We start from the raw sequence: 22,371 nt of genomic DNA, 5'->3' as shown, positions 1-22,371 counted from the left end.
TGGCAACCAGAAGAACATAAAATTTGCTCCCTATTATTGATGAAGAGCTATTACCAAGATTATTCACATCTCCATTCCCTCTGTATGTGCACCTGACAGACACACCACTATCAAGTCGGGAGATTTCAATCGCACTTCTTTCAATTTAATTAATTGGTATTGAATGAAGATTTGACAACACACAGTTTAAAAAGTTACTGTTGTAACACACAAATAAGTGGGACAAAATACACATGTACATGCACCTACTGCTGAGAGAGATTCCTGCAGAACAGAGAGGTTCAGCAGGAACAAAAAACAGCATTAAATTGAAATTTATGCCACGCTGTTATGTCATCCCTGATCTCTGAACTAAGTTCTATTTTGATGTCCTCTGTAAGAATGGCTGATAGCTGTAAACCACTTCTCATTTTCTTCTTTCACCTTTCATTTGTATTTCTTTCACATTATTTCAGGGTGTTCATTATACTCCACAATCTTACTACAATTATTTAGCAGATCAGCATAGAGCTAAAAGGCACTAAAAAGGCTTTCAGACATTCTATTATGGCTTTTAGCCAGGATTATCTTCTTTGGTCTTTTATTTACCTCTGTATTTTTAACTGGACCCCAGTGGTTTTTCAGGACTTTTAGTTGCTACTGACACATTTTTTTACCCCCAAGTGAATTAATGGTCCAGCCTTCCCGGTGTAGCTGCCTGCACTTGCACCAAACCTGACTTTCACTGTAGCACACCTCCTTTCTAAACAAGGCTTTGAAGAACAGCCTCAGAAGATGCATGAACCACATACAGTGCTAAATTTTAAGCCTCCATGCCCTGCATTACTCCTGATTTCTCACCTTATCCCTCAATTATTGAAGTAGGCAATTACTGTAAACGGGGCTATCTTTGTGCATGCATCAGACAGATGCGTGCTCCTGGCTCCAAGCTCCTAGAGGAAGCTAAATAGCTCATTTCTACCTGGTCCCAGCAGTAAAGCCTAAGCATTTGTAAAGTGAAAAGAAGTAGCATCTGATTGACTTGCATCCAGTAGTTTTCAAAGAATCATTTACTGGGAGCCATCTGAAGTCAACCAATAAAACATGCCTTTTTTCTAATCCTTGAAGCACAATGATGTTAAAACTGACAGTCTCCCATCTACCTCAACTACCTATCTGCTATTTTTTGTAGTGTTCAATTAATTAGATTTTTTAAAAACAAAACAGCAACTTTATTTAATCTATTTTCTAGTGCATTTGAAAATAATAAAACATACAGAAAGACTGGAAGAAAATCCCTCTCTGCTTACACTGTGGCTGTAAGGTTCTGTGGTTGACCACATTTCTCACCTAGTGGAATTTTAGCACTGCAGAGTCCAAACATTTGACTGTTTCACGTTACATTGGTTTTCAGATCTGGTGAATGCTTTAAGCTTCCCACTTCCTTCTTCAGGACATTAAGTAAAGTTCTAGAACTATCCAAAATCTTCATGTAAGCAGCTTCAGTTTCAGCAAGTATTTTATCAAGCTCATTCCGTGAAGCCACTTTTTGGGCCAGGTTTTCACATACACACTCCAGCTGTTCACTGAGGACTTGGATTTCATGCTGGAGTTTATTCTTTTCCTCTTCTGCTTGCTGGATTTGTTTGTTCAGTTCTTCTTTCTGCATACATAAATCTTCAATGCATTTCACTAGTTCATTATTGTAACCCTGAAGAACAGCTCCCTGCTGAGTCATCCTGCATTCACTCCCTGAAGTCCCTTTTCAGCAATGGCCTCCTGCACTCAAATGAAAGAAAAACAAACAAACAAAGAAACAGAAAAAAATCTGTAAGATGTTGCCATAAATAATGCTTCATTAGCATAGATGGAGCCACCGGACAAGGTGCTCTATTTAAGGTTAACATGCTCATTCTCAGATGTGCCACATCTCTTCCCTTTTCAAGTGGGGAACGGGAGAAAACTTGGCAAATGCTCTTAAACCTTTACTGAAAGCTGCTGGTCCCTATAACACTGTCATGGCAATAGTATCAAAGTATTTATGATATTTATTTATAATACCTTTATACAATCCTGAATATAGGATGCTTTGTACCACAAACTTCGATGGCCTGGTCAGAAATAAGCAAAAATTACAGAATCACAGAATGGTGAGGGTTGGAAGGGCCTTCTGGAGACCATCCAGTCCAACTCCCTGGCAAGACAGGGTCACCTGGAGCATCCAAGTGGGTATTAAATGTCTCCGCAGAGGGAGACTCCACGCCTAATCCAACACGAGAAGTCCTTTCTCACTGTGAGGTGAAACTTCTTGTGTTTTAGTTTACGGCCCTCGCTCCTCATCCTTTCACCAGGCACCACCCTGAAGGGCTCAGAGGGCACTAACAACGCGAGGAAATCTCCCCGACACAGCGAGCACCCGGAGCTTCCAAACACTGGGATGACGCGGATCGCGTGTGCCGTGCCCAAGGGCGGGGGCCGCCACTCACACCCCCACGGAGACAACGGGGCCAAGGCCCGACCCAGGCGGCCGCCGTCCCAGGGACATTTTAACACCCTCCTCGCCACAGAGCGCGGCCCCGCGGAACACGCGCCGCGCACAAAATGGCTCCTGCCTGCACATCGAGAGCCCGGGCGGAAGGGGAGGAGGGGGTAGGTAAGAGGAGACCGTCCCATTCCTAGCTCCCCCCCGCAATTCCCCGTTGCCCCCACCTGCCTGGCAGGATCGCGATTCCTCCCCACCGAGGGAGCGGCTCTGCCAGCGAGGCCGCGCTGCCCTCCGCTAGCCGGCCCCGTGCGCCCGCCAACGACCGCGCCGGCCCGTGAGGGGTCACGGAAATACCCGAGCGCTTCCGAACGTGGCGCCGCCCTGACGGCCGCGCGGAAACGTCTCTCCGGAAAAACGCGATGTTTTCCGAAGACAGGTAGCGCTCGCAGGAGTGGGCCGAGGCGGGAGGGGCAGGGAGGGCCGAGCGTTACGGAAGGAGCCGATGTTTTCCGAAGGGAGGGACTGAAGGGCGTCGTGCTCGGCGGAGGCAGCCGATGTTTGCCGAAGGGAGGGACTGAGGGGCGTCGGGCTCGGCGGACGCAGCCGATGTTTACCGAAGGCAGAGTCGCCCGAGAGCAAAGGGGACAGAGGGGACGGAGCGCGTCGGAAAGAGCCGGAAAGAGCCGACGTTGACCGAGCGCGGCGTCGCCCGAGTTCCCCGGATGTAGTTGGAGCGGCGGCGGCGGGCGCGGCGGGGGGAGGCGGTGGCCGAGTCGGTGCTCCCGGTGTGTCTCAGCGCGCGCGGGGCCGAGCTGCCAGCGTCTCCCCTCTCGAGGCGATGGGCCCGTGAGCGCCGCTCCAGCCGAGCTGCCCGAGCCGCCCCCTTCCCCCGCCCCTGCCCCCGGAGCGCTGCCGCCCCCGCCTCCCCCCTCGGCGCCTGTGGCCCGGCCGCGGCCGTGCCCTCCTGGTCCCCTCACCCTCACACACACAGGCCGGGCATTGATGGTAATGTATGCGAGGAAACAGCAGAGACTCAGTGATGGGTAAATTCACCCCCCCGGCCCCGCGGGGCCGTCCCCCCCCCCCCCACCCCCTCCGCCATGTTCGGCCCGGCCGCGGGGCCGGTAACGGGCGCTCGCTAACGCCTCTCTGTCTTTCTCTCGCTTTCTCCTCAGCTGTCACGACCGCAGGGGGGACTCGCAGCCCTACCAGGTACCGCCGGGCCGGGAGGAGGAGCAGGGGAGGCGGGGGGCTGCTACTTCAGCAGAGGCTCCGGCGGCCGCTGCAGGCCGCGGTGCCGCGGCCGCCCCGGTCCGGCCCGGCCCCTGCCGGCGCTCTGGGCCCGGGGCCGCGGGGCCGAGAGGCGGCGGCGGCCCTGGCGCCGGGAACGGGGCCCCGGTGCTCGGCTGAGGCCTGCGGAGCCGGGGCGAGCAGGAGCGGCCTAGTGCAACCCGTGCGGGCCTCGGGCCTGGGAGTCAGGGAGGGTGCGAGGGGCGGGAGGGGGAGCCGGGGTCTCCTACGGTGGAGTGGAGATCCAGGAGAGGTGAATGTTTTTCTTCTAAAAACAAAAGGAGTCTTACTCTTCCACCCCCCTACCCCCCCCCCCCCAGCCCCCTCCCCCAACCCCTCCCCAAAGCCCTTTCTTCTCCCCAAAACTGCTGCTGGGGGCTGTAATCTGAGCAGGGCACGGGTTTAGACCCTGACCAACTTGGGGCTGCAAGTGAGGCTTAATTTCTGCAGTTGCCAGCTGCTGGGCATGTTCAGAAATCCTTGGCTTACCCACAATAGCCTCAATTCCTGTAAGGTGGACACTGCACTTCTTTGCTGTGTCCACTGAAGAAACCCAGTTGTCGAGGTTTGAGTCTGTGGAAAGCCGTATGTTGTGATATTGATGTCTGTAGACCCTGAATTGAACTGTTTTAATGCATTTCTGTGTATTTCAATCACTGGACTGCAGTATGGCAGTCCAAGGCAGCTGTCAGTGACAGTTCACATAAATGTAAACATTTGCCACTCAGGAGTTCACAGAACCAAGTAGATTAGAGTTAGGCAGAGCATGTAATTTTTGGTAAAGACTTTAGAATGAGTTATTACATTACATGTTTTGGCCCCCTGGAATTATTTTTTTTTAATTACACGTGTTACAGGGATGTTAGTACTGAAGAAAACATCACAGAAATTCAAGTTAATGGTGAAACTGAGTGGTCTTGACTAGAGTATAGAGGACATATTCAAAGTTTACACTGATTCAGTCTAACTGTAAGTTTGTTTTCCTAATAGCAAGTGGAGACTAGTTCCCCCAGAAGTGTGGAAGAACTGTGGCCCATTTACTGCTGAAAGTGTGTAGTCCATCAGTGAAAAGATAGAGAAACTAGGTTCTTCTTAACAGCAAGTGTTGCATTGCATGTAATAGTGGGAGAAATTGGTTTAAGTTCTAATTACAGAACTTGTTGCTTTAATGTAGGTAATTAAAACTAGGAAGACTAATGCTGATTTTTTTTAATAGGAAATGAAAATTAATTAAGTTTTAAAAGTACTTTTGGAAGAGAAGAAAAAATCCCAAAATTCTGTATCTAATGTCAATGCCTGTTTTCTTGTGATGTGTTTCAGGCTCTTAAGTACTCATCCAAGAGTCACCCCAGTGGTGGTGATCACCGTCATGACAAGATGCGAGACACCACAGATCCCTCACCACCAAATAAAATGCTGCGGCGCTCTGACAGCCCTGAAAACAAATACGGTGACAACACAGGGCACAGTAAAGCAAAAAGTGTGCATACTCACAGAGTTAGAGAGAGGGATGGTGGTAAGTTATTTTAACAAACTTTTACTTAAGCAATCACTAATTTCTCATTAAAATTAGCCAGTATCACTCAGGTGATGTCTTATACTACATGTGCCTTGTACTCAGCTAGGGTGACTGCAGTGAACCCAAAATGGGAATTTAATTGGAAGCAATCATTGAGGTAACACCTATTAATTTCCTGGTTTTTACAGATATGGTAGTTTTCCTTACAGCCCCAAAGATTAAATAAACCCTTTTTTATTATTTTAACTAGTATGTCTTATTTATTTAGACATACTGCAGCATTTGATAACATGAAATAGTTTTCTGAATTTTCATTAGCAATAAATATTTGCTGTTTTGCATTCTTTTTAATAACTTTGTGTATTGTGGTGCTGTACTGTGTAGGTACATGCTCCATAGACTATACCCCATCAGAAATGAAAAAAGCTTGGTAAATTTAGCTGCTATGTAGAACTCTTAATAGATGATCAAGGGTAGCACATACTAGAGCCTTTCTTGACAGGAGCTTGAAGAACTGTGTTCACAGTCAAGTCAGCCTGCTGTGTTTTTGCAGGTTTATAAACAGTAGTAATATCCCCAGTCTTTTTTAACTGGTCTTATTTTGTATCCCTGCTTCCTAGGAAAAGAGTAGGATTTTCCAGGTAATAAACAGTGTTACGTAACAAACAGCCAGAGTTTAGAAAATTGCAGTTGCTGTCAGAAATTGGAAAAATTCTTTTGTTTTGTTGATTGGTCTTTGTGTCAAGGTACAAGGTGAAGAATTCAAGTAGAGAATTTGGAGCTTTAAATCAGTGCTTCTTTGTTCTGTATAAAGCTAACAAATTCTGATGTACATACACATTTATTGCTGCACTGCTTTTACTTGATATAATAGTTATAGTAAAATAAAGGAAATAGCTTTCAAGTACCTTTTTAGGACATACTAGTTTAACACTACAAATGTGTTCATGGGTACCCAATTATTCTTATAAATCCTATTTGTTCTTCCTTCTTTGACTTAATGCTGAGGCTCTGTAGACTACTGTTAATGGCATAGAAGTGTGTAGATGCATTATAAGAACATGCCTCTTTTGTTAATACACTGATTTTCATTGTATCTGATAATAATTGAAAGTGTAGTAATCTCAGAATTAAATGCATGTGCAATGCCCATATGCTGCTATTCTGTGCTACTTTGCAGGATATAGAGGTGTCCTCTTTTATTTTCTGTTCACCTGTCCAAAAATTAGTCCCACATTCTCTTGCAATTCTGCTTTGTTTTGCTACAGTCAGTAATTTTTTCTGCTTGAACAGAGCTGCATTTAGTGGAATCATGCATATATGAAAACATCTGGAGGATGAGGCTCTATATGGGGAGTGCTTCTGCTTATTTGTGTGTTGGAAGTGTGGTAAGATAGGAGCAATATTCTGAAGTCCTTACAAGGTCCAGATGGATTTAATAGCTGGGGAGTGGTCTGAGGCATGTATGCATGCAGTCAGGATGAAGGAAAAATTAATTATTTGTAGTTTTGTGAATGAAAGGAACACCATCCCCCTGTACCTTCTCCTAGTTGTTAAGACAGTGGAAAGTTTCATTTACTCTGATCTGAAAGCAGGTGTTTTCACATCATGTGTTAACAGACTGGAAGAAGGAAGTAGTCTTCAACAGTCTAAGGGAAATTACTAATTTTAAAAGTTTAACATTTGTACTGTTAAATGTAAATAAGTGATTTTTTTTTTGTGTGTCATTAGTAAGGTTAGTTTGGCCGCAGTTTCACCTCTGTGAAATGTAGTCAAAACAACCAAAATTATGTTAAATCCTGTGTACTGTATGTAGTTAACCAAAGCTGAGTAGATGTGGGCAGAAGGGTATTAATTTTTCTTTGATATACTGAATATTTCTGTCAGTATGAATTGAAGGTAGGTGTTAAAATATAGGTGAAATGCTGTGGTGTAATGAGCATTTGCATATTACTAATAGGCAAAAGACATAATAAAATATTTTACCATTTTCTGTATTGAATTACTCTGAAGGGCTGCTATTGCTATAGTATTCCCTTAGTTTTGCAATTAGAGACATACAGTGGAAAAAAGAAAAACATTACAAAAGTGCTAACATTTTTCATCTAAGCCTTTATAGGACTGAGAACTACTAATTTGCTATGATACTACTATAAATGCCTGTCTTGTTTTCTTTTTGCATTCTTCATGGAGGAAGGAAGAAGCTGAGTGGTTTTTAATTTTTGTAATTGCTGTGCATTATTTTAAAATTGGTGCTGCTCAGTTTGAAACTACTACAGGTGTTACTGCCTTCCTGTGATCTAGCTGAACCTAGCAAATCTCATTGAAACATCTCTAGTATTTATTTTCCTAAACTGAATTAAAGTCCCAAACAAACAATATCTTCTTCTCTCATACCTTAGAAAACAGAATAGGACATAAATTTAGAGTATTACTGCTGAACATAAAGCCGATTTAACTTGATCTCTCCCTCTCAACTCTGTGTTTGGAAAGAACTCCTATACATCTCTTGGTAATTTTAGCTCTGAAGAGAAACAGGAAGATTCAGTGTTGTAGCACACTGATTCAGTCATGACTGGTTCATGTTTTTGTGGTAAATGCAGAATGTCATTTAAATGTCATTTGAAGATTTAAGTGTATGCATTTAAAATATAAGCAGGAGTTGACTGAAAATTAATTAGTCAAAAATTATAGAACCACCTCCTATTAATATCCTTAGTATGTGTATAAAGGTATTTTTTGTAACAGCTTATTTCTGTAATATTCATGGCAGAATCTTCTGTAGAATTGTAATCCATGGGGAGAAATTCAATTAAGGTTTTGAAACGTGTTACGGGTAAGCCCTCCATACTGATACAGTGCAAACAAAGCATTTTTCAGAATTGCTTACTGCATGGTTTCTGTAGAAAGAGACTGTGTACAGAGACACTTGTTCTCTGGAGAGAGACTTCCAAGTTTACCTTGGACTGAACACCGTGGAGTAATTGCAAGTTTTTGTCACATTCCTGGTTTCCTAAGAGCACTTGTACATGCAGTGTATCAAAAAACTGCCTTAACTTTGTTCTTGCTTTCAGGTCCCTGTGCATGGGGGAATTGTCTCTGTATGCAAGTGTTCAAAACATAATGAACAGCTTCTCCCCCTCAGTGCATCTCTTATTTATAGGTCAGCTGCTATAGGCAAGTGTGGGGTTTGAAGAGATTAGGGGGTCTTATGAGACCAGCTCAAGTGTGAAGTTTCTTAACAGTAACAAATAGGGACTTAAAGCCAGCATTGTTTATGGGGAATAGAACTATGAAGGGCCTTGTAGATGTGGAAAAATGTTTCCATGAAAGAAAAAGGGAAATACAAAGATTTGAGGACTCTCATGCTTGAGGATGGAAGGCTGTTGTAGGTCTTTTAAAATGCATGAATGATGAGATACTGGTGTCCAGGAAAGAAAATAAAGAGGCCAGATAAGTAGGGTAGCTTTGGGAATAATGAGAGGGAGATACGTAGCTATAAATAGATACAATTTAAAAGTAAAAATGCTAGATGCAACCCTTGTTATAAAAACGGTAGAGGGTGTTTCTGCTTCACTGTATGGAGCAGAATGACCCACAGTAAGATTCGCAGTAGAACTTGATGCAAACAAGGTTTGTTCACTTAAGCCACCTGTACTCAATTGTTTTTTACTGTGAAGAAAATACTGCGTGTTTCACTGCGTTTATATTTAAGAGACTTTGAAACTTTGCTTCATACCATGGTCTTACTGAATTGCTTAAAATAACAACTGAAGAGTGTAAATGTACATAGCATAAAATCTGCTGAATTGTGTGCTGTTGTGCAGTGCAGGCTCTTTTAATGAAATTTGACTGTAGCTCGTGGTATTTAAATTCCAAAGTATAATTGAAGCATTGTGACTGTTTCTTTTGCACGTGAGTTGTTTTTTTTTTTTTTAATTGGCAATTAAGATCATTTGTCAGTGAGCACTGTTACTGACTAATACAGTTCTAAGATAAAAATCTTACTGCTATTAGAGGCTGAATGAAATATTTTAAATAATGAGTTCATATTTTTACTAAAGTGGTGGTGGGAGCTTCAGTCATTCTTTGTTGACTTGCTTTGTTTCCACTGGTTCCTGAAGGAGTTCAGAGTCCTCATAGCAAGGGATAGCAAACAGCCTTGAACTGAGAACTGTGTTAGGTTCCTGTGTTGGCAGCCCTGGCAGCAAATGGGAACTGCTGATTAAATTAGTATGACCATTGGCCAGGGAAACAAACAATGAGCAGGGTGTTAGGGCAACCACAAGAGAATGGAAGATGCTCGGGCAATGGGCTTTGTAGAGAGGAAATTGCAGGGTAGGTGGAAAGAGGCAAGTCTGAGAGTAATGGAACATAGTGAAGGGTTCAGGGGGAAGCTGGAGTGGATTCCATCTATGTAGTTACTATTAACTGCTGTTAATGTTTAAGTAATTATTCATTACTATGAAAACCATTTCTTCACTGTAACTATATGGTCAAAGCTGGGATGAGAAAACTCTGATCACAAAGGAGAGTGAGTTCTCCATGAAACTGCTTTGAATATCCCCTAACATCCAAGTGTAGATTTAGTGATTCACTTCACTGTTCCTTGAATGTTGGCTTTAAAGGAGGTATGGGTTGGGTGGTTTGTTTTTTGAGAATAATAGAATTGCTTCCAGGATCATTCACCTTTTAGAAGTTTTTCTTTGGATTAAAAAAAAAAAAAATTGGAAGAGTAAGTTTCTGTTTTCTGATTTTTATAAAAGCTTTCTTTTAATTTTTATTAGTTCTATTGCTTCAGACAGGGTTTTAATTTTAAGTTTGCTTTCAAATTTAGAACTTGTAGATAGAAAGTAGCTTTCCATTTACTCAGTGGATTTGACAATATTTCTGAGGTGAGTTTTTGTGGGATTAGTTGTATAAACAACTTATGTGTTACTCTGTCGTGAGGATCTCTAATAGAAAAGAAATTGAAAAATATGTGCTCATAGAATCACAGTAAAAGATCTGACTTGTGTTTATACTTTTTGAATCTAGAGGTTTAGAATGTTAATATTGAAAATTGGTTTTGAACAGTATCTGCAAAGCTTCTAACTAGCTTTTAACTAGCACAGAATGGAAGATAAGCCCCCCTAATTTTATATTATTGATGTTAGGTAAGAATTGTGATATTAATATGGTGGTATTAAATGCTAAGTCTTTATTCATGTGGGTGGATGGAGTCCTCTGTTTCTCTTAATGAAGTTCAAGTGTCTGGTGTAGGTTGCTAGAGTAAAGATGTATTAGTGTGAGACCTGATCTGAAATGGAGGCTACATCAAATGTTAATAAGCAGAGCTATTTGTTTGTTACCTGTTGACACAGCTGCTTCCCAACCTCTTGCTATTAGGACTTTAGGAATTTTCACTTACTGTTTTTACATTCTTTTATATGTGAGAGTGTAGAATTCTGATGTCTAAATAGCTCCTGTGAAGGTTTCCATTTATAGTTGTTCTGTTTAAGCAAATATATCTCGTAGTTTTAAGAATTCATTGGATTGTAAATGTATTATGTTCAAGTCAGTCTGCCTGCTAGACCTGGTAAGCTTTTGTACATAAGCAGATTTTATGCTTTGGAAAAGAGATAATCTTTTGGAAAAAAGATAACTGACAATATACAGGATTTGGTGAATTTGGTTGGTTTTGGTATGTGAGCTAATCAGAAGGGAATGATTTTTACTTAGCATCATGCTTTAATATATGCTTCTTCCCTCTGACTTTACAGAAGTGGAATATACAGTTTACTAAACTTGTACTTTTGGGTTGCTTTTCTGAAGATGAAAAGAAGTAATGAAAACTTTTCATTTCTGATGAGCTGCCTGCTAGTAGGCCATAGTCAAGATACCAGTTTGTAAATTATGTAGCATTTTGCTCTGCATTCCCCAGTGGCCCCTGATTAGAGTTATTCCTTAACCATGTTTTGCGACATGGCTGCTTTCTAAGAGAAACACTGTTTATTAACAGTTTACATTTGTTTTCCTGGCCATTTCTACCTATTCATTGTAAAGTGTCCAGTAAGGCAAGTATCACTGAAGCTGTGGAGAACTTGGAAGAGAGTGCTCTGCCTCTGTTTTGGCTGAGAGGGGAGGTGATGCTGTAATAGCTTCTCTGTGAGTAATAGTAATTTAATGGCACCCAACTTGCAATGATAACTGCATTTGTTTACAAAGTCAGGCTTTCATGCAATTTCATGGGCATTTTCAGGGAAAAACCTCTTGCTGTACAGAGAGATCATTCCCTATGTAGCTCTTCAGTAAGGATTCTTTCCCTTTTTCTCCCTACTTTCAAGCTTGTGAAGCAAGCTGTGTGTTCTAAGGCACAAATTGTACTTGCCTGCTAACTGGAAGTGACTGATGGAATACTGTTCAAGAATAATGACAGAGTAGGTCAGATTGGAAGGGGCCACAGGGGTCCAAACTCCCTGCTCAAGCAGGGTCATCCTAGAACACATGGCGCAGGATTGTGTCCAGGTGGTTCTTGAATCTCTTCAGTGAGGGAGACTCCACAACCGCCCTGGGCAACTGTCTCCAGTGCTCGGTCACTCGGGCAGTAAAGAAGTTCCTCATCATATTCAGGTGGAACTTCCTTCACCACAGTTTGTGCCCATTGCTTCTTGACCTGTTGTTTGACGCTGCTGAGAAGAGCTGGGTGCCATCCTCTGACACCCTCTGTTCAGATACTTGGAGACAGTGATGAGGGTCCCCCTTGGTATGTCCAGTTGGAAAGTCTGTCCTTCAGGTCACTGGGAAGGGAGATAAATTTTTGAGCAGATGACTGACTCTTTTTACCAGGTGCCTTAAGAGATGTCTGTTAAGCTTTTGTGGCCTTGTCTTACCTTTCCATGCATGCAGCAATGGTACATTGTGTTTGAAATTAATGAAAAATAAGGCCTAGAGACCTGTGATTAGGCCCTGTAGTACTTTGGAATAATCACCTGTTCCTTAATGTGACTGTTGTTACAAAAGGAGAGATGCAAAGGAACAGTCTGTCAAAGTTTCCGTTGCCATGTTAAAACATAACTTGTTTTGTTTCTACAGCAGAGGTATGATAAAAAATTATAATACCCTCCTTTTGTCATCACTCAAAAAGAGATGTAAAACAGCTTTCAAGTGCTTAATGACAAGGAAAAGGCAGCCAGAAATACAAACAGTGTGCTAAATGAGCTAAATTCCTTGTCTTTGAGGGGCAGCAGAAATCTTCAAGAGGTCTTTTTTTGGTCTAAACTATTATCATTACTTTTCTGATAACTGTCAATATAATTTCTGTGACCTGCTATATATATTAAGTAATGTCAGGCTTTCTGAAAGTACTTTTACGAAGCAGATTTATAGTTCCATCCCAGCTACAGAGATTAGTTCCTCTGTGATAGTTTCCCAGATTTCTTAAATATTGTGCTTTGTTATGTTTTCCAAAGCAACAGTCTTCCTCAGTGTTTTTCTAGCTTTGTTTCTGAGTTTTTTGGAGCAGCAGAGTTATCAATTATCAATGTCTATCAGTAGCAAAAACAGGGAAAGGAAATTTTGGTCTGTCTTGCTCATCTCATTTTTATGTTTTAAACATACCTATTCACTCCCAAGTGTGGGAAAAACCCACAATGAATGTTTTTTTTTTATTAAGGTATATAATAAGTAATTCACATTTGTGCATAAATGCCACAATACAAGTTAGGTAATGTGCTCTACCTAATTTTTTTTCTGCTGTGTTTATTTCACATGATTATGTTCTTCTGGATGGTGGTGTGTTCATGCCAGCTGTGCCCCTTGAATAACATGGGGAGGAGTTTAGATCTCATCTAGTTAAGTTGTTTGAGTAGATTCCTCATTCAGACACCTGCTGCTGACAGATTAACACAGACTTCATTTTGAACACTGTTCATTTGAAAGAATGCTATTTCTGCTTACTTTAATACAAGAAATAATATGATCCTCTTCAAATTCAAGTAGTATAAAGTTCACCTCATACTGCCTAGACCTTGTCAATAATAATGATTGCAGTTTTTGTATAGTCCTTTTGAGAGTGTTTACTTAACTAGAGAAATAAAATTAGACACTTAGGCAATCAAACAATTGTTAAATAGATTTTGAGTTTGTAAACATAACTACAGCTTTTGTGAAGAGGATTATTTTTTATAGTAAGGTAGTTCCAGGAAAGACCAGTTGAATTTGATGTATTTAAGAATTACTTAGTGGGAAGAGGGATGAATTGTCTTGTCACCTATTGTGCTGTAGATGCTTGAAAACCCTGTTGCACAATACCTTTGTTAAGCTGAGCTAAGCTTTGTTAAGTTGAGCTAGGCCAGCCTAAAATAAAGCTGTGAATCTGTTTTTTTTTAAAACCACACCACTATATATATTAATTCTTAGGTCAATCCTTGCTTGACATCTTTGTTTCCTCCCAGAGCTGTGGGACAGCATTCCTTTATTAGTGAAGAATTTCTATGTGACAGAAAGTAATAAAGTAATTTGACTTGCTTTTTAATTTTTTTTTTAGTATTACTAGCATCTCTCAAAAACAATTCTCAGCTGAAAATTAAATAGGTATGAAATTAAAATTATGCTTGTTGCATATCTGTACCCAAATAAATACACATGGCATAGTATGTCCAGAACAGCAAATGTATTTTTTCTAAACCTAATAATTTCTCAAGTCACATAAAAGTGTAGTGACCAATTGCTGTTTTTAATACTAAATATTTTCAAGTTAGGTTTCTCATTTGTGGTGAAGAAATAACATGACCAGGAAAAAAAGAGTAATCTTTCTGAAAACAGAAGTATTCCAGAATTCTTCATAGACAGATCAGTCAATATCTAAATTTTAGATGAAATAAGGCTTTCTCTGTTTTATTGACACATGGACATAGCTATAGTCTTAGAAGAAAAGAAAGTTCTCTTCAAATAGCAAATATTAGTAGCACTCAAGGAATTGAAGTATTGAAGTGGACGTTGGTTCTTCTATTGTGTTTGATGCATTTTAAGAATTTGAGATAATCTGACCTACAGTTACTATTTTTAAGACACATTTAAGAAGGTCAATATATGGTGCCTTTTTTTCCTTGCCTTGTTTTAATGTGGTTAGACATTGTTTCTGCCACAGCTTTCTGATTAAGGATATGTAAGTGTGCTATGTGTGACAATCCTTTTTGCAGGATTGCAGTAATGTTTTGTAACAGAGACTCCCTTTTTTTAGTACTTCTACAACACCATGTACTTATTGAATTGCTGTCAATAGTGTATGCTCAGTTGAGATGGAGGAAACTTGAGATGGGATGAAGTTCACAAGTATTTGTCATTGTGTGGCACTACCTATGTGTATAAAAGCTTCTGGCTTCACCTTCCTTGTTCTAAGCCTAGTAATGGAAACATTCAGTGCAAGTTCATTTGTAAGCAATATTGCATTCACAGGGTCTTCTGTTTAAACTTTCTTGTTCTCAAGACGCTATCCTCAAAACATCAAAAGAAATTTGACAGTTGCTAAACAACCTGGCCTTGTTTTTAGTTAACCTTATTTTTGCTCAGGGGATTTTGTTAGGGAGATTAAGTTATCATATCTTAGTTAATTGTTTGGAGCTTCTGTGTGGGTGTGTTAATTTGGTGCTGGAGACACAGAGAAAAAGGGGAAATAGTCTCAGAGCTGTGTTTGGGCAACTGCTTTTTTTTTCCTTATAAGCAGAAATTGTTTGGCATGACCTCTGATTTTAATCAAACTACAGTTTGTGATGACTGGGTTATGGTGTTTCAGTCTTTCACAGTCCTACTCTGCTGTTTGTAATCTAAAAATACTGAAATATACAGTTTTTATGAAGTGTCTGCATTTGAGTAACTCCCATCTGAGGTGTATGTTGATAAATATCAGTGGTTCTTCCAATATTTTATGTTCTTTAAGAAGCTCCTTGAATGAAAAGTAAAATTTATGATGCTTGCCCCCCTCCCCCTCCTGCAATGTTAAAGGAATTGTTATTCACTTCAGTATCCCTTGAGCCTAATTTTCATGAAGCATTTGAGTATGTGCCTGTTGCCCCAGATGACTAATGTATTTTTTTTAAATGTCTTGTCTAGTTTTTCTTGGCTTTTGAAGGGAAAAAACTTCTAAATTTGGAACTGTCTACTAACAATTAATGTGAATCAGAAATAGAGTCTCAGTCTTGTGCTTAATTTTAGCTGATGAGTTTTGTGGAAATGTTGCTGGAGGTAGGAGAGTGTGTTGTGGTGCTGTTAGACTTCCATCACTGAGCTTGACTCTCAGTGCTGTATTACAGTGTGTTCATGGGAGGCTCATTTGGGTTTTGTGGTGTTGCTGAGGAGCTCTTTGAAGGGGGAAGTTCAGTCCATTGTCCATTTGCTGAGCTGATCCATATGGAGTTCAGATAACATGGTTATTAGTTTGTGGTAAGGATCCTAGCAGTCAGTTTAACACATCTGTTTTTGCATGTCGTAATAATTAAAAAGTCTCTATATGAAGCTGTTAGTTGAGGTTGGAAGAACCTCTCTTGGACAGTCTCTGACACTGTATTAGAGATGTAAATGTTTTGGGAGCCACGGTCCAGAAGGAAGGCAGAGTTTGGCTTTATTCTCAACCTGCCTCCTTTCTTTTTAGAGCAATGTCCCACTCCTTGTACAAATACAGTCATGTTAACTAATGTTACAATTCAAACTTCAAACTGGCATAAGTGATATCGAACAAGGATTTTGGTTTTTTATTAAACATACTGAAATCTTCTGGTGTCGTGAGCCAGAGAGTTAGGAATATGACTGTTGCTGAAATTCATGGTACTCACTCACATTTTCCATAGGTGAAGCTGCTTAAGCTGCTTTTTTCAAGTTGATTCATCTCAAATGAAGTGAGTGTCTTAGTAGATCTTCAGGAGTGTTGAGGATGCTGCTAGCATTTTTTATTTTATTAGGTGACCTGAACCTAAAGTTCCCTATAGGGAGGAAATCACAGACGTTAATCTGAAGAACTTGTCTACCCATAGTTTTTAATTCCTCATAAATCCACTTTGTACATTATAATTCTAGGAACATTTGAGTCTTACCAGAAATGTTTAGAAGCTGGTTGGAAATTGCCTTAATTATTGAGAAACAGGCAAATTCTTTCAAATGATGCTGTTTACTCCACTTTAGAGTAAAGAATAAACATCTTTATGGGTGATGGTAAAATTATTTGTCCAGTCTTTGTTTATTGTTATTTCAATAGTTGAGATATAAAGGAAACTAAAATCTACTGATGTTCTTTGAAGAAGAAAATCGGTAGGAATTATCTCTGGAGTGTGCTGAAAATCCATTTTTCATCCCTTAGGCTTTTTTCAGCTCTATAATTTGTGACATTTGAGTGTTGGATCATACAGAAACTCACTGCATTCAGTGGACCTTGTTAGTGAACCTGATAATTTTCAAAGTTGAGTCTTAAGTTGAAAAGTGATTTCTCATTGCTACTGGGAGATGGACGGGGAGGAGAAAGAAAACAACCCCAAAATTATTTAATTATTAACCTGTAGCTGTAAGGAGGAAAGGAGCAAATGATAGGATGGTTGGATAAAAAGAAGTTTATCTGCTCTTTCAGTGAGGAGAACCCAAGCTGTGTTACTCATTTAGGCTGAAGTACAACCCTAGGAAAACAGTAGCTGCTAGAGTGGTAAATCCCTGAATTGTTACTTGAAAACTGAAAGTTTGAATTTAGTTTAAGGCATTTTATTAAACTTTTGCTTTAATTTTTGGTGGGCCAGCATAACTTGGTGTTCTTTCTAGAACAGTTTGGTCTGTTTGCCCTAAAATTAAGCTTCAATTTCTGAAATAAATTGAGTATAGCTAAGTAAAAATAGAAAAGTAAGCAGAAAATAGCAAAATAAAATTTACTGTACGTTATGCAATATGTAAGATTTAACTTTATCTTTTTAATAATCAGTAATGCCTTTGCATTTGCTGAGTGTTTCATTAGTAAAATGACTCCTTGACTTTCATTAGTTTACTGCTCCTCACTTTTCCTTTTCAAGGTGTCACTTTCTTACTACCGTTTTAGAAGGAAAATTCTATTATGAATAAAACTATATGTTTACAATATCACTTTCATCCACATTTGGTCATTTGTGCTATTCCATGTATGTCTAACTCCTGGTCTGTTTATAGCAATGATTTTGGCTGATGTCTGTAAAATTCTGTGTGAGTGGTAACTTGGAGAAAAAGGGAACTTCTTTACATTGGAATGCTTACCCTGTGAGTCGGATATTGCAAAACAGTACAGACTTTGCTGTGCTGGATTGGCACTGTGGCAGGAGAGAGGGGTAGGGAAAGAAATAAGGCTTTGTAAGTTTTTTTGCTCAATAGAGCTACTTCTTGACTGGTATAAAACATTTCTTGGGGGGGCATAATGAGTATGTAGTTGGGCAGTACCATGATCAGGCTAGATTTTCTTTCTTTGGCAAAGCATTGCGCATTCAACTTAGTAGGTTATGAATTTCTGGAAAATGTTACTGCACAGTTGGTGTATTCTCTGAGGCCACTGCTCTGCTAGGAAAATTGCAAGTTTTTATGCTTTTGGTTGCGTGTGGAAGGCAGCCATGTTTATTTCAATACACTAGGTCACATAAAAATGCAGTGAAGAAAAATTGTTCTCTTATTACTTTTACATTTGGCAAATCAAAATGACCATGATAGGCTGTTCTGTTAGTGCTGGCATGTTGGGTATTGTGTTCCTATTGTGTTGTTTTATTTTCTCCCATATGCAGTACTTTAGAAAGTTTTCTGCACAAAGATTTGCATTGAAGTAACAAAGCCAGTTAAAATACACTTTAGACATTTTAGTTTAGACTTGTCCTAGATAAATTTCTATAATTTTTACCGTTTGAGGAAGTCTTAGTTATCCCCATATAATATCACCACCATAAACTAATCTTGCTGTTAAGTTTTCTCTATTAACAACTAATTGGTATCTGCTACTTGCTAGTATTTGTTCTTTTGAGGAAGTTCAGATTCTGATATTGTCTGTAGTTTAATGAATTTGATTGCATGTTAGCTGAGAGGTGGAACATGGAGTCATAGAAAGTATGGATAGACTTGTCACAAAGGTAATGACCTTCCTTGACCTTTCTTTTCTGCTGCCTAGTGTTTCTTTCCACATGCCCAGTATGTGGGCACAGAAACAGTGACTCTCCTAAAGCCCTTCCTGATTCCCAGTTCCCTCTAGAGGGGCTGGAGGAGCAGACCATCTCTGAGTTCCAGCTGGTGAGCACCTGTAAACTTCGTTTATTTTATATCTACACTGACACTTTTCAGTATGGACAAAATGAGAGTTAGGATATTAACAAGGTATTTTTGTGGCTAAAAAGAAAACATAAATCCTCTATCAGCAGTGAACTGTGTAAAGTTAACTGTCATGTGGTACAACAGTATGTATACTGCAACTCTAATGTGTCTCTGTTCCCACTTGTGCATTTCAGTAGAAGATTTTATGATTCTGATATTGTGTGATGTTATGAACCAAAAAAGAGTTAATTAGGCTAAGATACTTGGATGCCAGAGGATGGTGGGTAATGCACAGTCATATATTAGATTATTCTAATCAAATGGCAAGAAAATTTATTTTAGGTGGTTTCAGGTGGAAGTTGTAATTGCCAGTGTAAGTTCACAGGTTTTGGAAAGGGAGTTTTGGTTGGATCTTGAAGATGGTAGGGGAGAAGGGAGGGAAACCTGGTGCTTTATTAGAGCAGTCTGATCTTTAGTTAACTCAAAATTTGAACTTCTTATACTTTCAGAATTGAAGTGATGTTAATGGAGATGCTCATTAACTTGATAATTGCTAGAAAAAGTTGACTGTATTGGAAAATGGAGTATTCTTATTTCAGCCTATGTTAAATCTGTTTTTCAAGTCCAGGATAGTTTTGAGCCTTTGTTGCAGTTCAAAGTGTCTTGGATTCAGCAGTTGGGATACGGAAACAACTTACACTAGGACTCATTTTAATGTTTTTGTAACAGAATCTCAAATCTGTAGTAGGCATTAAGTCAATTTTGAATTGGTTCCCAGACCCTTGCTCTTTGTGCTTTCTGGTGATTTTCATGCATTAGTAAGAAAGATGTGATTTTTGTTGGAAAGGTTAGGAGATAGCTGTGATATTTTAGCCTTGATTCTGACCTACCCTGTGACTTGTTAATCACTAGGGAAGACTTGCTCACACAGTTGCACCACTACAGTTTTATATAACTGTAGGGCTGATGCCCTTGTTGGCCATCTTCCAGTTAGGAGTAGCTCTTTCCAGCTTCAACTGCTTTCAAAATAATGATTAAACTGAGGAAACTCACTGTAATTGTGCAGTAAACATTTCCATGGGGAGTTCTGAAACCGAATTGGAGTATTTATAACATAATATAAATTTCCTTATGGTGCATCAAAGATATATATGAGCAATTGCTAAATCTGAAAATATGCTAATAAGGAGTGCAAAACCAAGTCTTTGTTCCTCTTTCCTGAGGAAAGTGTAGCTAGTAAGGAAGGTCTAACTGTAAGAGGAGAAGGTGAGAAGTTGCCATGAGGAGCTGTCTCAAGGGACAGTAGTATGCTCTCTCCCTTATCAGGCCTGTTTCTGGGGTCTGGACTAGTCTTGGTGATCCTGTTCTCAGGATCTCCTTTGCCAGGCATGCAGCTGGGAGATACAGAGCTGGTGGCAAGTCACAGCCACCTTGGAATTGCTTGGGGTTAGGCTTTGCAAATTATCATTCAAGTGAGGGGAACCCCCCTGTTTTTAGAGGTAGACCTCTGCTTGTGGGTTGCTTTCTGGCCTTTTAAACATCCTCAACAACTTTCCCAGACAACTTGAGCTGGCACTGCTTGCTTGGCTGGATTGTCAGATTCCTAGGTGACAGCTGTGCATGGATTTAACCACATACTAAAACCTTGCTGCCTCAGTATAAAAAGGTAATTTGGTAATATGGTTGTCATGTGTACATACAGTGTTTAAGCCCTTGACTTGTTTGAAGTGCCTAAAATTCTTGTTCCCCAGAGTATCATCCACTTTGGTCTTGTAAGCTTTCCAACAGTAAGCAGCAGTTCAGCAGTTCTTTTGTGTGCTCATTCCTGAAGTTTGGGTACAGATCCAAACATAAAGTGTTATTATGTGTAAAACAGAATGGAGGTCTGGGTGGTGAACCCACACCTGTAATTACCCTGCACCATCAGCATGCATTTATGGCCAGCTCTGTAAAGGCCCGCGTCGCCTGTCCTAGTCACATGAGGCAGTCAGCATTGCTGGAGCACCCATGATGAGTTCTTATGCCGCTGAGGTAGGACAGGGTTCCTGATGGATGGAGCATGTGGGTGGACAGTCTGGGAGGACTGCAGCTCAGAGAGGCCCAGGGGCCCCTCTTGAGGAAACTGCTGCCTGGCAGCGTTTGCCTATCGGGGCCAGCTGGAGGTGGGTGTGACTTGCTGCAGCTGCGCTGATACTCCTGCAGAGCCCTTGGTGACTCGGTACTGGGGCTGGGCACTGCGTGACATGGGGGCATGCTGCTGAGCTGATACACCATGTGGGGTTCAAGTCTGCACAGTGAATTTGAGGGGTTTGTTTATGGGCTGGATAGAATTGGCTTCACAATATTTTATTGATATAATAGGTATGTTGTTGGCTCTTTCTCATGTTTGGGAAATGCCTGTTAGATTTAGGTGTAAATACACCTGGCAGTGTATTTAGGCCACTACAGAATCTAAAAATCACCATGTATGTCTTGAGCATGCTGAACAAAGTGTAGTGATACTGCAGCTGTGGTACAGGATTAATTAATTAATTTACAGGTAAATTAAATGCATTGGTGCTTTCTAATGTTTTGAAAGGACTGTTCAAACAAAGCCGTCTGGTAAATTTTCATCTCATTTTTTTCCTTGAAAAAGGGAGATGATTTTACCTCTTAGCAGAAATTAATTAAAATATGTCTGTGTTGAACAACCTACAAAAATACATTAAAAAGTTTTAATGATTTTTACCTCAGTAGAATGATACAGTAAATAAATACTAAAAGAATTGCTAAACAGTTATTTCCCTACATGATCAGTGTCTTAAAAAAATTGAGAATGTTGGTGTAGCTGTGGAGCACAGCCTCGTAATTATGATATACTACTTATATCTTGGGGGGGGAAATCAAATGCATCTATACATGGGGTTTTGTTGTTGTTGTTAGGCATGTGCATCACAAGTGTGTCATGGTTGTTAGTATTGCTTTGACAAGCCTAACTTGCCCCCGTGCCAAGTCATTCTGCCTGGCTCTGAGCATGCAAGATACTTTTGGTGTAGGATTATGGTCTAGCTTTTGAAAAACTGTATTTGAGTATGAGACTTACTCTATTATCCTTACTTTTTTCCCCTTATATCTTTACAGAGAATAACATACAGTTTTAGCCAACATAGTGTAGGGAAAGGTTTTGAGGTAGTGCTGGTTCAGGTTGCGGTAACTCATGTTTGTGCAAATTGACCTTTAACCTTTATAGAATACTAAACAGTTTGGTGGTGGTCTACCTCTTTTTGCTTTTTTGTGGTGGACTGTCTTTCTAACCTGCAGGGTTAAAGGTGGGGAGAAAGAAGTTTGAAATTGCAATTTTGTCACTGCTTGTGTAGTTAGAAGGCTCAGAAGACAAAATTTGCATTATAATGGCTCTCATTTTGCACCATACTGTGTCATTTACTCGTGTTCTGTGTGTGTAGCTCAGAAGACTTTGAAACAATTATTTTTTTATGACTCCGTTCACTCCTACCTATCAGTCCTTTACTGTTCTTTACTGTAATTGCCCATAAGATAAAGTCTTTGCCATTTTCAGATCACTTTGACTTCTTATTTACTATGAATACTAGATTGCTATACAACTTGTGAAGCTAGTGTTACTTCATGTAGTACCCCTGGGTATTGAGAAATTTCTCAGTAGGGAAAGGGAAAGTAAAAGCTGGGAGAATGTTATATTTGCAATATCTTGTTTTTTTCCTGAAATGTGTAAGAAAATTACTTAGTTTGGTGCGATTTATGTGAATATTTGGAACTTTAGAAAAATCCCATCTAGAATAATGGAAAAGTTTTTACTTGCTTAGAA

At 40.1% G+C, this 22,371-nt stretch overlaps 2 protein-coding genes across 6 annotated transcripts in view; one reads left to right on the top strand and one right to left on the bottom strand.

Moving 5' to 3' along the window:
* LOC118684414 (microtubule nucleation factor SSNA1-like) overlaps positions 1 to 2,941 on the bottom strand; it is a 41,781-nt gene extending 38,840 nt beyond the window's left edge. For 2 of the 3 annotated variants that reach the window (XM_036379252.2, XM_036379251.2), the window contains exons 1-2: positions 2,689 to 2,941; positions 1,330 to 1,758 (exon numbers count right to left, since the gene is read on the bottom strand). In XM_036379252.2, the coding sequence (XP_036235145.1) occupies positions 1,373 to 1,717 (345 nt within the window). In that variant the 5' untranslated portion in view covers positions 1,718 to 1,758; positions 2,689 to 2,941 and the 3' untranslated portion in view covers positions 1,330 to 1,372. Of the gene's footprint in view, positions 1 to 123; positions 1,759 to 2,688 lie in introns of those variants that run through there. The other variant, XM_036379250.2, reaches the window with a different exon arrangement.
* A 158-nt stretch (positions 2,942 to 3,099) lies between these two features.
* The window catches only part of WAC (WW domain containing adaptor with coiled-coil), a 55,664-nt gene continuing 36,392 nt past the window's right edge, over positions 3,100 to 22,371 (top strand). For 2 of the 3 annotated variants that reach the window (XM_036379248.2, XM_036379247.2), the window contains exons 1-3: positions 3,197 to 3,507; positions 3,640 to 3,676; positions 5,075 to 5,270. In XM_036379248.2, the coding sequence (XP_036235141.1) occupies positions 3,467 to 3,507; positions 3,640 to 3,676; positions 5,075 to 5,270 (274 nt within the window). In that variant the 5' untranslated portion in view covers positions 3,197 to 3,466. Of the gene's footprint in view, positions 3,508 to 3,639; positions 3,677 to 5,074; positions 5,271 to 22,371 lie in introns of all 3 variants that reach the window. The other variant, XM_036379249.2, reaches the window with a different exon arrangement.

This window comes from Molothrus ater, chromosome 1, assembly GCF_012460135.2.
Source record: "Molothrus ater isolate BHLD 08-10-18 breed brown headed cowbird chromosome 1, BPBGC_Mater_1.1, whole genome shotgun sequence".
In the NCBI taxonomy this organism is placed as follows: Eukaryota; Metazoa; Chordata; class Aves; order Passeriformes; family Icteridae; genus Molothrus; species Molothrus ater.
The sequence above is the reverse complement of the archived record's forward strand: the minus strand, read 5'-3'. Positions and strand labels throughout refer to the sequence as shown.